The following is a 12,938-nucleotide window of genomic DNA, read 5'->3' on the forward strand; positions in this document are numbered from 1 at the left end:
GTGTTCTCATTTGAAGAAATTATTAACAAAGGGTTGATCTATGTGTACAATTTCTGAAGAAGCACTGTTTTAGCAGCGTAAGAAACCATTGAGAGTTGTTTTTGTACTTTTAAATTGGGATTACAGTTTAATGAATGGGGGGGCAATTTTTTCAAGCGTAAACTCTTTAATGCAATGGTTTAGTATTTTATTTTTGAGGTTTTTTAAGTTTGGTGTCAATCGTATGCTTTTTCCCTCTTCCTTTTTTATGATCCCAGTATTTCTTGCATGTATTCATTCCGGAAGCTAGCAAACAAAGTCCATTGGAACTGGAATGCTTTTTGGGATAAGTAGAGGGGAAAAAAAAAGGGGTTGTGATGTTTTGGAATATTATTAGCCTCATTAATTGTTTATTATTAATTTAATTTATACAATAGCTGGTAACTCCTAGAAAGATTTCTTTGTGGATACTTTTTACAGGTTGGTCCATCTGAACCTTCTGAAAAGCTGATAGAAGGTGAAATCTCATGTGACCATCTTAGCAATAGCCTGTCAAGTTTTTTGGAAAATGAAAAGCTCTCGTCTCTTGCAAGCTCAGAAGGAGATTCCACTGGTAAGTGTATTTTTTAACTCTGGGTAGTTGAGTCTAGAATTCTTACCCAGTGTTATTGCATACTTGAGAAGATAGATATTGTTTTACTGAAGTATATAATACGCTTGATCAAAACCTGTTAGGAATGTTAAAGAAAACTGTTCATTGGGAAACTGACTTTTAAAATTGTAGTAGGAATAGGTGGCTATGATTTGTCAGAGAAAATCACAATTGGAAGTTTAACCTAAAAAAATAAAAAACCTGCTGTACTTAGTTATTGTGATTCAAAAATACAGATAGAAATGTGGGCATTTGTTTAGTAAAGTGGTAACCCTAGCTACAGTTTCAGTTAAATTAACAGAGATAAACTTTTATGATGAACAACATGTACATGCAGTTAGAATTAACTTTTACTTAAGTTTCAGTTCAACTCTCATTAGATGCCACACATGCAGGGTGACACCCAAGTTGGAAGTCTAGTTTACCCACAGAGATAAAAATGAGAGCTTGAGTTCTGTATAACTAAACAAAAGTTTTGAAATTTCTGCGTCCTTCATGTGGCTGCTGCTGAAGGACAAGCATGCTTTTCTTTATTAATGCAGTTGACTTTGCATGTAATGTGAAGGGTGACAGGGTATGACCTCAGATGCACTAAGAATGAGAAAGGCAGTGCTAAATAAGTTTACTGCTATCTTGAGATCAACAGCCCTGCATTGAAGTAGGGTTACTGGATTTCTCCTGTGACAGGTACAGATGTAATGTCTGTCTTTTGAAGTCTTCTTGTTCTTTCTTGTTGCATAACTTTGCTTGTGAGTTAAGCATATAAAAATGATGTTAAGAGTTTGCTGAGTAAAAATAGTTTCTTTCCACCCAAGGGGATGGAATTAATTTTAACTGCCCTACTAAGGACTTGTTAGTCTTTATCTGGAAATACTTGCTTGTTCAGGGCTGTGCTACTGGTGAAGCTAACTGATATTTTTATTTTTCCTGGTCAGTGTGCAATAGGCTAATTTTTACTAGGCAATTCTCTATTTGGTGTAAATTTGACAGCTGAGTATTTCTAAAAATAAGGAGGAAGTCTCTGGTATCTGAGGTAAAATACATTAATCTCCTTTCTCATTATTTGGAAGATAGCAGGTTATTATTTCAGTTTCACAAAGAAGAGATGAAGACACAAGTAAATAAGATTAAATGAATTATCATGTTGTTAATTTGAGTTTGAATTGTAGGTATTTGTCTACCATTCAGATAACTAACTAATCCTCCTATAATTTTTAAAGTGTTGTATGTACATTTGTTAAGATGATAGGTATTAGTCCTCCTTCAAAAACTGGAGAAACAGCCTGCTGCATTCCATGCACCTTCTTCAGTATAATACCTGGAAGCGAGCCATGATTCAGATTATTCATTTATTAACTCTCAGATGTAACAGATGCTGATTGCTTTGCTGTAATATCAGAGTTGCTGACCATCCGTAGCTTCCAATTCAGCTAAATCTCATTTTGTTGAAAGAGTGTGCTTTTGTGAACTGGCCCTTTGTACAGGGCACTGGCAAAACAGAGAATGCAGAAGTAATGATGACTTACCCATGTGCATATATACATACTTTTTTCCTGTAATTTCTTGGCATTGTGTAGACCTCTTTGGCAGCAGGAAATACTGAGAAGATATTTCAGAACTACCTTTTTGGGGTGAAGAATTGAAATACACCCCAAAGGCAAAACTGATGGAGAAATCTTAAACTATCACCAGCAACCTGAAAAGAAACAGTTATTTAATTATGTGGAAAGCAAAATACAGCTGTGAGCTTATAAATGCAAGGCCTGTTTGAGTATACTGCTTTTTTATATAAGGCAAAACATTAACAGGGTACTGTTTCCTGGAAATGAAAGAATAGAAAGTAAAGATGTCAAACTTCTTGGAATATGTTTTACTGTGGTTTTAAGAGTTCATTTAGCCATGCCCTAAAAAGCTGACTGATCTTTGGGTCTTTTAAAAATGAATCAACAAAAGCCCTGGAAACTCCCCTTTCTGCCAGCCCCCACAAATTAAAAACCAACCCCGAAACAAGAAAAAACATGTATTGGAAAACTTTTCACTTAACAAATAGGAATAGTACCATTCTTAGTAATAGCACTTAACATTTTTTTTGCCATTGAAATACAGAATTATGCTTCAATCACATTCTGTGAAGTTTGAAAAATGTTATGTGTGTTTTGAGTGTGTATATGATTTGCTAGTTGGAATGTGGTGCTGTGTAGATCATGAGAAGGAAGATGAGTCACTTGATAGTGTGGGAGTTAAAGTGCTAGCTTTTAGTCATCTCTTTTCGCTATATATCACTAGTCATAGAGTAAGACAATTACATATTTCCATGAACCAATTTTAAGGTAAAAGCAGGATAATTCTGCTCTGACTGTGAGTGTGTTGTGAGACTCAATGTATTACAAATTATGGAGTTGCTTTAATAATGTGTTAGGTGATGTAAAATGTCTTTGAAAGGCGAATAGGCTATTTTCTTCTCTTTCGATAGGTGATGATATTGATGATGAAGAGTTCTTTGATAATCAGCTAGAAGCCTATTTTGAACAGCTGATGCAACCAGAAATGACAAGAGACACTGACATGCAGAGACTCTCAAAATGCTGTACAGCATTGAAGCTTTCTGAAAATGGCTTACTTCAAGTAGGTTTAAAGTGAAGCTCAAAGCTCAGCATGCCCGATGGCCCTTAAACACATTAGTGTCATTGAATGTTGTCTGCCAGGGTGAACTAGGTTTAATTTCTTTCCTGTCAAACCCAAATACTGTTCAACAGGGAGCCTGTGCAGCAAAGGATTCTTTTAAAATATAAAGATAGCAGATACAGCTTTAACCTAGAAACAAAGCTGTTTGAGCTTCTGACTTTTTCTGTTCCCTCTGCAAGGTTTTCCCTGGAGAGAAAAAAAAAAGGGGGGGGAAGAAGCTAGGTAGCTATTTTTGTATGTATTTTTCTCTTTCTTATAGTGCAGAGCTAGCAGCTGATTCATCTATTTGTTACAGAAGATCTCACTGTTCATGAGTTAAGGTGGAATTAGGCAAGTAGCTGGCTGTCCGAAGAGGCACTGGGAAAGCTTGCAGCAAAGCTGAAGAGTTTCTATTATAGCATCTTCTTTATTCAGTTCTCCATTCAGGTTTTCTAACGCTGCTCTTCACACTCTTCTTTATCCTGTGCATAGCCTTCTCCTTTTTGCTGATACGCAGCTCTGGTAGAGAACCTTGTACAGTCAATTCTGTTACTTGGTCTTGAAAAGAGGGGGGAAAAACCAAAACAAACAAACAAAAAACAACAACAACAACAACAAAAAAACAAAACAAAACAAAACAAAAAAAAAAACACCAAACCAAAACCCCCAACCTCCTAAGACTGGATTTCTGTCCATTCTCTGGGATGATGGAGACTTGTCTTCAGAGAAATCCTGTAATTAATATAGCATCAGTAGTATTTCCTGAAGATGGACTTTTTCTGCTGGACTACTCAATACTGCATTTCTACGTCCTTATTACAAATGTAAAAATTGCTTTTAGAGTTTTGGATTGTTTCTGCTGATCTGAATTTATGTATGTACCTCAAGCGTTCTATTGAATGCTTTAAGGTATGAATGTTTCTTACACACCTTGTTTTCCCTCTTAGCTTCCTAATGGTGGTTTTTAGGGTTAGAGATGGTAAAATATTGGTAGATAAGTGTTTGGGATCCTCTCAAGTCCACTCAGGGAGATTATATCATTAGTAACTAAGCAGAAGCCTCTACTGATACCTCTGTCCTGTGGTGGTATGATTTAAAATTGATTACCAGCTTCTGAATGCAAAGAATTTTTGATGAAAGATAAATCTCCATTAAAAAAAAACTAATACCCATAAAACGCTTGCTTTACCTTGTACCCTCCAGCCTCAGCAAGCAGGTCAGCTAAACTGAAACTAAGGCCATCTTTTGACCTTGCTTGTAACTTGCTTGCAATATTCAGGAGATGGGTTTATTGTCTGTGTAGGAATTGTTTAATTCTTATCTGATGGTTCTGTGACAAAACTACTTGTAGTAGTTGCTGTTCTTAATTTGAATTAAAGTTTTAACTATAACTGATTCCAGTTTATTTTGTTTCTTTAACTCTCGAGGTAACATGCTGGCACTTTCCTATCATACAACTAGTTTATAAAATCCTTTTGATCACTGGTTTATTATCTCTGATAGCAGTGGCCAAGGTTTTATTAAGCGTGTAGCATCAGAGACTCTTTTTTTCCAGGAGAGTAAAGTAAATAAGTATCTTAAATAATTGGTCAGTGTGTAAAAGTTAAGTGTAGAGCAGCAACTGGCTGGCTTATGTTTGCCTTAGAGCAGCAGTTAGCTCCATTACAGACAGATTGCCAGGGATTAAGTGCTTTTCCATCTTCTTGGCTTTGCAGTGATAGATGTGATACTGGCGGTTTCATGCTTGACCAGAATGGGAAAGTGTGATTGATTTAAACAGTTAAATGAACTGTAGCTTTGGAAATGACAGAAATTTCCCAACTGACATCAGAGTTTCCCAGCTGTGGGAAGTGATATAGTAACTCTGTAAAAGTAGTCTGCATAGGCTGCCAGTTACTGATCTACGGCTGCACGTGAAGAAGGGAATAGGTGGTTGTTTGAAAAGTGAGAACAATGCAGTTCTGCTGTCTGACCTGTCTTCTTTGATTGTGTAAGATGTTCCTGCTTCACTGACATTGTAGATGCGAACAAAGTATGATAATCTCTTTACTAGAGAATTTTTTAACATTGTAAAAACAGCTCTAGTGTTAACTTTTTTTTTTTTTTTTTTCCTTTGGTATATCTGTTCTAATTTAACTTAAATCTTAATTTTATTTTAAAAGGAGAACTTTCAGGTTCCTGAAACTTACCAGGCTGTGCCAGGAGTAGACTCTGGAAATGCTAGTGATGAAGATTCACAAAAGCAAGGGATAACTGCATGTCCTGTGCAAAGAGAAATGCTGCCCAGAGCAGTACCACAACTGGTATGAAATGGTCTTTTAAATTTCTGTTTATCATATGAGTAAGACTGTAGAAAAATATGTCAGTGTGTTTGAAAACTTGTTAGAGGTTGAACTAACAACCCAACCTTTCTTTACAAAAAATTAATAACACCACTTTGGTTTTAGATAATTTTTTTCAAACATCGTTAACTTGGACTATTTTGTACCTAGAACTGTTAATACAAACAGATAACAACTGTACATCTGACACTTTTCAAATGATTATGGTTTTTCTAAGAATTCCATGACTACTGGAGATGTGCTAGATTCCTGCACTGCTGCTGAGCTGCGGTTAGATTCACTGTATCTTCAGCGCATGGACAGCCATAAAGCTGATGTCTTGGATGTCCTTCCAAAGCAAGAAATACAGTCCTCTGACTGCCAGGCTGCTGCTTCTGATGCAGAAGTACAAGACCCAGCAAAAGGATTCCTGGGGCACTACACCACTCCTAAAGTTGTTCTTAGTGCAGATGCACCTCAGACAGAGGCAACTGAATGTGAAGTTGGTCTTCCTGATACTTATCTGTCTCCAGCTGCGGACAGCTGTGAGAACATGAGTTTAGCTACAACAGACAAAGGTTGGTTTCTTTAGATAGAACTCATCTATGCAATTGTGACCAGAATCTGTTGCATGCAAAAAGAAATAAAGTTGTAAGCTATGCATTTTTCTCTAGTTATGCAAGTTGGTAAGAAAACCCAATGTACCGTGAATAAATTGTGACTTGTTTTTGTTTTAAAAAATACTGACTGTTGTATATTGCTCTTAAGTGTTACTGATTTGATGATGAAACTAGTTTAAGCTTGCAGTTGCAGCAACTTGAGCTACTTTTTCTTTTAACATGTTGCTGACTTCTGGCAAGTCAACTGCTTAATCGAAATTTAAGATACTTTGCCATGTGCCTTGTAATTTAATCAACAGTGTAGCATTTGCTATATCTTTCAGGTGATTTACCACACAGCATCGTCTATCAAAACGAAGAGGGCAAATGGGTGACTGATCTTGCATATTATACTTCATTTGATGAAGAACAAGATTTAAATCTGTCTGAAGATGATAAAATAAATGAGTTCATTACTGGATGTATGTAATCTTTTCCCTTTTTAGTTAGCTGTTATCTGTAAAAGTGTTACGTAAACTTTTCCTTTTTTCTTTTTTTTTTTTTTTTTTTTTTTTTACTTCAACAAATCGGTATTTGGTGTTGCAAAGCTTCTAGGTGTTGGATACTAAAATTATTTGAAAGCTGATGTTGATAGTAGCCTATGATGATATTATTATTAGAGTTGATAGCTTCTTTCCGTGTTTCCTACTATTCCCATGAAAAGTCTTTTGTTTCAAAAGTCATTCTAATGTGTCACTGGTACCTGTTGTATGAGCAAAACTAACTGCTCTAGCTGTCATTTCCAGAGTTTTTCCTTTGGACTTCTGTTATCCCTTCTTTCAACAAGAGGAAACATTAGTCGTTGCATGATGGTTATAAGACAGGAGACAATTGTAAACAATAAATTACTACAAAATCAACTAGCATGTGAGAAGAAGTGTTGAATTCACCAGCTGGTGATTTTTTTGTGAACCCCTTGGGTATGTCTTGATGCTGAAAAATGCTACCAGTACTGAAAAATGTTGGAGCTTATTGAGGAATTTTATGGGACACTCATCTTCTAACAAATTCCAGGCTTTTTGAACCTCTGTGTACTTAAAAAGTTGTTTCTGTTCCTTAAGCTGAGACTGATTTTCGTGAGAGTCTGTATATTTGTTGGACAGGCTTAGATAATATGCGTATAGTACTGTAGACAAATTAATTCCTTAGCACCAAAATGTCATCTGGTCATCTGTCTTAATAGACAGATTCAAGCAGTGTGCACAATGATACTTCTAGTCTCTTCTGGTTTCTGAAATTGACATATGAATGAGCTAATGTATTCTAAAGATGTCCATGGTTCACTCAAGGATTTTTTTTCTTTCAGAGAGTTCTGTATTTGTTGCTGTCTGGAATTGTTTATTTTGAATGAATGATCAAACAGGGTTGTTTGGTTGAAATAATGTTTTTAATAGTGTAGTGGTTTTCTGCTGGAACAAGCAAATAAGATCCAATTTAGAAGTAACTTCCTTATCTACGGTGTCAGTAAAGCAGAATGCCTCCATTATTTTTCAAATGCCAGGATATTTCAGACACCTTCCTCCATCTCAGACTCTGGTTGTTAAGTGATTAGAATATTTGGCTGTTGTAAACTTTTCCAAGGCTGTTTAGCTTTTTCCCACCTGATGGAGTTTAAATGGAATTCTGCTTTTGAGCTGATGGACTTATCTGTTCACATGGTAGAAGACGCGCACTTACAATTCAATGTGGTTAGCATTTTTCTGGCTGCGAGTTTGCCTCTCTGAAATACTCAAGTGTGATGCTTGACAGCTGAGAGATTTTATTTGTAGGGACAGAAAGAAAATGTTACATCTGATGCTTCTGAGTCTTACTTATGACATGTCTGTGTCAGCAAACAGTGCCTGCAGTGTATTCTTGTATAGAATAGCGCAGGATTGTTCACTTGGGAGTTTGGTGCTTCAGAAAGTCTTTGGATCGCTGTATGGCTTGTACAGAGGATTAAGGACTGATAACTGACTTAGGGAGTTCAAATGGATATAACAGTGTGTCATTGGTAGTGCTAGGTTGCCTTTAGGATATGCAGTTGGATTGCTCAATAAAGATGTATTCCAACTTTGTTTCTTTCCTCAGAGTATGCATTGTGACTTCCCATAAGTAATTTTATTGACAACATCTGTATTGACTTTACAAGTTTGTGCCCATTCTTGACTTATTCTACCATTTGCCCAGTGTCTTCCATGACTAGGGATGCTGTGTGTACAATGTCACATATTTTCTAAATGTCAGTGGGCTTAATGATATGTTAACATTGGAAAAAAGTGGTAGAGCAGTATCTCTTGATCAGCAGTTTTTCACAGTGTTTTGTTGAAGAGACTTTTAAGTGTTCGTTGTTCTGTAAATGGTAACTGTGAAAATTATCCAAGCATTTTAATTTAAAAGTAGTATTGATTTATTTGGCCTGTTAATTTGCACAGGTGTTTCATGAACTGGTACAAACCAGTCTGTTTCTTTTGCTCCAATTCACAGGCAACACCTTGATGAAATTTGCAAAACCAAATATAGTAAAAGTTTGTTTGGAAGTAGCCTTATGATGCTCAATTCTAGCTAGTATGGGTAGCATAACCTATGAAAAGTTATCGTTCGGTTTGGGGTTAAGGCTGTTAGGAGACTTTATTCACCACTAAGCTAGTGAAATGCTGATTTTTACTTTGCCTACTAAAGATCCAGGGAGTACCCTTTTAAAACAAATTTCATATGAACTTTTCTCACCATAATGGGATGGAATAACTCCTAGTGTGTCTTGAACTGTCTCAGATGTAGAATTAAATATTGCATTGTTTGTCCCTCAAAATTTAGTTTAATGATAAAAAATAGTAATGAAAGCACTTTGTAATGTATGCCTTATTTTAATAAATATTCTCTTTGGTTTTAAGCTGAAGCAGCAGCTATGATTGCACAAGACCAGGAAGAATTTGAGAAAGCACACAAACTTGTGCAGGTAACTACTTACCTCATTGCAAACAGATTAGTTTTCTAATTTATTTGTAAGTTACAACTTCTGAAATCTTTTTGTCTGCAGGCAGAAAAAGTAGACATTCTAAATTCGTCTGAACTAGCGGATACTTCGTGGAAATCTGCCAATAGCTGCATTCTGCTGAGAACATCTGATCTCGATAAAGATGCCAGTTACTTACGTTTGTCTTTGGGGGAGTTCTTTGGTCAGAGATCTGAAGCACTTGGTTGTCTTGGTGGAGGCAGTGATGTGAAACGGGTGTGTATCTTAATATTAAGACACAATGAAGGGACAAGAATAACAGCTGGCACTACTTAGAGTTTTTTATATTGTAACTAATTCTTTCTGAGAACCGCTTTTCTAAGTTCACTTGTGAAGCAAATGCTTTGTGTGGCAGGTCTGGATTGGCTTTTCCTCACTTGGAATTTCTGATGTGAAGGGCTGTTCAGTGTTATTTATGAATCTTGATCTTCACCTTTTGGTCAGGAACTAATTATGTGTAGGATTAGAGAGAAGAGTGCACCAAAGAGTACAAGGTGCATGCTGGAGGTCCAAGCAAACAATCCACATGGTAGTTGAATGAAATGCTCCTCATATAGGAATATTTAAACAGTGATGATGCCTTTGAATGGCTGTTGATAGTTGATGTGCTATCTAGGCAAATGCCCAGCTTCAGTAAAAATGTAGTCATTTGGACTCTAATTTGCCAACATGCTTCTGTATGCTGCTTGTGGCTGATACCTGTCCCTTATCTGCTGTTGGTACTGTTGGTAGACAGTATTTCCTCTTTCTTTTTTTTTTTTTTGGCTGAAACAAAGAGGCGGGGAAGTGTGTACAATGGGACAAAGAAATCAAATATGTAATTCAGTCGTGTCCTGGTGAATTGTTTGAATTGGCATGTGTCGCAGCGCATTCAGAGGCTGAGCAGCAGAGCATGTCTCCAGGCAGAGATGATGACAGCATGTAGTTTTGTCTAACAGGTATAAGTTGTTGGTTTATGTATATACTGGAAATGTATTTGGATTAGACATTTGCAATGCTAGGAGGCATATGTTATTTCTCAGTGGTGTGAGAGCCCAACACCAACAGGGGAGGCACTGTGGCTGCAACTGCTTTGGAAGCCCACTGAAGCTATTTATTAATGATTAAGTTTACTCATGCTGTATTCTGTGGTTTTTTTTTTTTTTTTTTTACAGCCATCTTTTGGTTACTATATTACATCTCCAAAGAAAAGGCAACCTGTTGCTTTGCTAAGGCAATCTGATTCATCAGGTGACACCGGCCAAGAGATTTCACAATTGTCTGAGGTGTTTCCAGGTAATTATAGAACAGAAGGGTCAGCCCTAGACAATGGTTATAACAGTAGTTAAAAATTACTTGTATATAGCTATTAAAGACTATAAAGAGTAATTCATGATAGAAAGATTCTAATTTTCATTCACCAAATATCTCTTTTGCTATGAGCACCTATCCCACCCCTCCCTCTCTCCAGAAAAGCAGAACCTCTCATGTACAGGAGAGAATATTCTAATACCAAGTGCTACCCTAAATTGTCTTGGACGTTTCAGCATTTCCAGATACTGGATAACTACCGGAATGTCTTATAATAATTAAAGTCTCTTCAGAGTTTTCCTGTTGAAAAAGCTGTATAAATGTGTTGCCCAAAACCAACACACCAGTAAACTGGTATGTTTGCTCATATAGGTATAGAGGATATAGGGAAAGAAGGAAAGCAGTTCAGGTTATAGCTGAGCTGACAGTGTGTGCGTAAAACATAGTCTACATTTTTTCCTGTCATCTTAAAAAAAAAAGTTAAGCCCTGATGATATTTGCTTCACTTAAAGTAATAATTTAGGAGATTGCTCCAAAATTTTTTATGTCAAAATCACAGCATGCATTTTGGTGCATATATATGTCTATCAAATTTAAGGCATGTTTAGGAAAGGATGAGTACATTTTAAAGCATCTCTTCTGCTCTTGATAGAGCTGTGGCAACATCAGTCTTCGTCAACCTACTTGTACAGTCAGTGCAGTGACTTAAATACTTATTTGCATGTGAAAAATATCCATCAGGCTTATGGAGCCCACTTTCTTGAAACAGCTTTACAGCTGTAATTTTCATCATAATGCAACCTTGCAAATATTTTTAAAGGTCTCTGATTTTTATTTTTTTAAAATCTAGTGTTACTGTGCTTAAATTCACTATACAATAATCTGTATTTCTGTCAAAAAATACGAGTTCATGACCTCTGTCCAATTATAGTTATAACTGTTGCTTTGAATAATGAAAAAACCCTAATGTGCTCTGCAGTTCTGTTGATACGAGGGTTGCTATAAATGCTAGAGAAATTAGGTATTTGGGTCACTTTGTGTCCAAGATATTAATAGTTAATGCCATCTGATTTTCAGTAGTACCAGCAATAATATACTTTATCAGCAATACCAGTGTGCAGTTCCTCCTTAAGGAGCTGCAGATGGGGAGGAAGCTGAGAGGTCAGCAACCTGAGGAGGGGGTTACTTGAAATAAGTATGTCTAAACCCCAAATATTTACTACAAGAACGAGATTTAAGGGGTGTGTGTGTGGGGTGGTGGTGGTAAGAAAACCAACCAACAAAACCCAAACACCTCTTGCCCTTGCCCCCTCTTCCCCCTCCCCCCCCACCCCAAGAAAAATCCAAAACAAGATGTTAGTTGTTTCATATTTGTTTTCTCACTGATCAGAGCACCTTTGAAAGTTGGTTTTAGTGTTCTAGGGAGTCCAGATGTTTTCCTGCAAGCAGGAACTCATTTGTTGAAATGACAGCCTCTAAATGTTGTATGAACAATACCTCCTAGTTAGGGTTTGATCTCATAATTAAGAAGAGTATTGGTGACTTTGATGGTTTCAGAAACACACCTGTCCCTCCTAAACATAATCCTTCAAAATCACCAGTTCACTGCTGTCTACCTGTGTCAAACACTGTCTCCAGCATTGGCTTTGCTCACATTTAACTCTTCTGGTTTTTTACTGGAGTTTGGTCTATGTTCTTATCTTGTAAAAAACATTTATGAAAAGGTTTGTTTAGCTTATGCTAGTATGAAAAGCTACCTGAAAATAAAATCTGGGGAGTGAGAGCATCATATTCATAATGCCAGCTAATTTTGTGATTTGGATGTGAACTTTGAGTACAGTACAGAAAACAATTCATGCTTGCAGTTTTTAGCAGCTTAGAGCATTAAGAGATTGTGTGTATCCCAAGAATGCAGGTGTTTAGACAATGTACTTAACTGTAAATTAATTAACTGTCCTTTTCTTTGTTCTTAGATGACTTAGAAGTACAAACAAAAGAACATGCAAATTCTACCAGCTGTGAGGGTGCATGTCATAGAATGGATACTGCAGCTGAAATACATAAAAGCATTAATACAGAAGCTGCTACCAAAATTGATGCAAAGGTATTTCTCTTCTATTTTTCTACTAAGTGCAGCTGTGAACTTGAACAACATTCAAGTAACCCCAATTATTGTTGTTTCTTTCAATATGGCTATATTTGGACTTTCGTATCATCTCATTGCTTGTGAATAAAGTCTTTTAATTGATAAAATTCAAAAATGCCCATGTGGTATAACTCTGAAAAAGGCGTGTTTTCCATTTGGTAATCCTAGACATCTACCTTCTCTGCCTTAACGTGTCTTGTCATTGTTCTGATCAGGCAGAACACATGCAGAC

The 12,938-nt window shown here is 36.5% G+C and overlaps 1 protein-coding gene across 4 annotated transcripts in view; it reads left to right on the plus strand.

The window, feature by feature from the left end:
* Positions 1–12,938, plus strand: part of CEP192 (centrosomal protein 192) — a 72,567-nt gene that overhangs the window by 6,440 nt on the left and 53,189 nt on the right. For all 4 annotated transcript variants that reach the window (XM_042798086.1, XM_042798084.1, XM_042798085.1 and 1 more), the window contains 9 exons: positions 460–592; positions 3,105–3,256; positions 5,458–5,598; positions 5,855–6,194; positions 6,560–6,697; positions 9,149–9,213; positions 9,295–9,486; positions 10,425–10,545; positions 12,534–12,664. In XM_042798086.1, coding sequence (XP_042654020.1) covers positions 460–592; positions 3,105–3,256; positions 5,458–5,598; positions 5,855–6,194; positions 6,560–6,697; positions 9,149–9,213; positions 9,295–9,486; positions 10,425–10,545; positions 12,534–12,664 — 1,413 coding nt within the window. The remainder of the gene's footprint in view (positions 1–459; positions 593–3,104; positions 3,257–5,457; positions 5,599–5,854; positions 6,195–6,559; positions 6,698–9,148; positions 9,214–9,294; positions 9,487–10,424; positions 10,546–12,533; positions 12,665–12,938) is intronic.

This window comes from Tyto alba, unplaced genomic scaffold (assembly GCF_018691265.1).
Source record: "Tyto alba isolate M040663 unplaced genomic scaffold, T.alba_DEE_v4.0 Super-Scaffold_27, whole genome shotgun sequence".
NCBI classification, from domain to species: domain Eukaryota; kingdom Metazoa; phylum Chordata; class Aves; order Strigiformes; family Tytonidae; genus Tyto; species Tyto alba.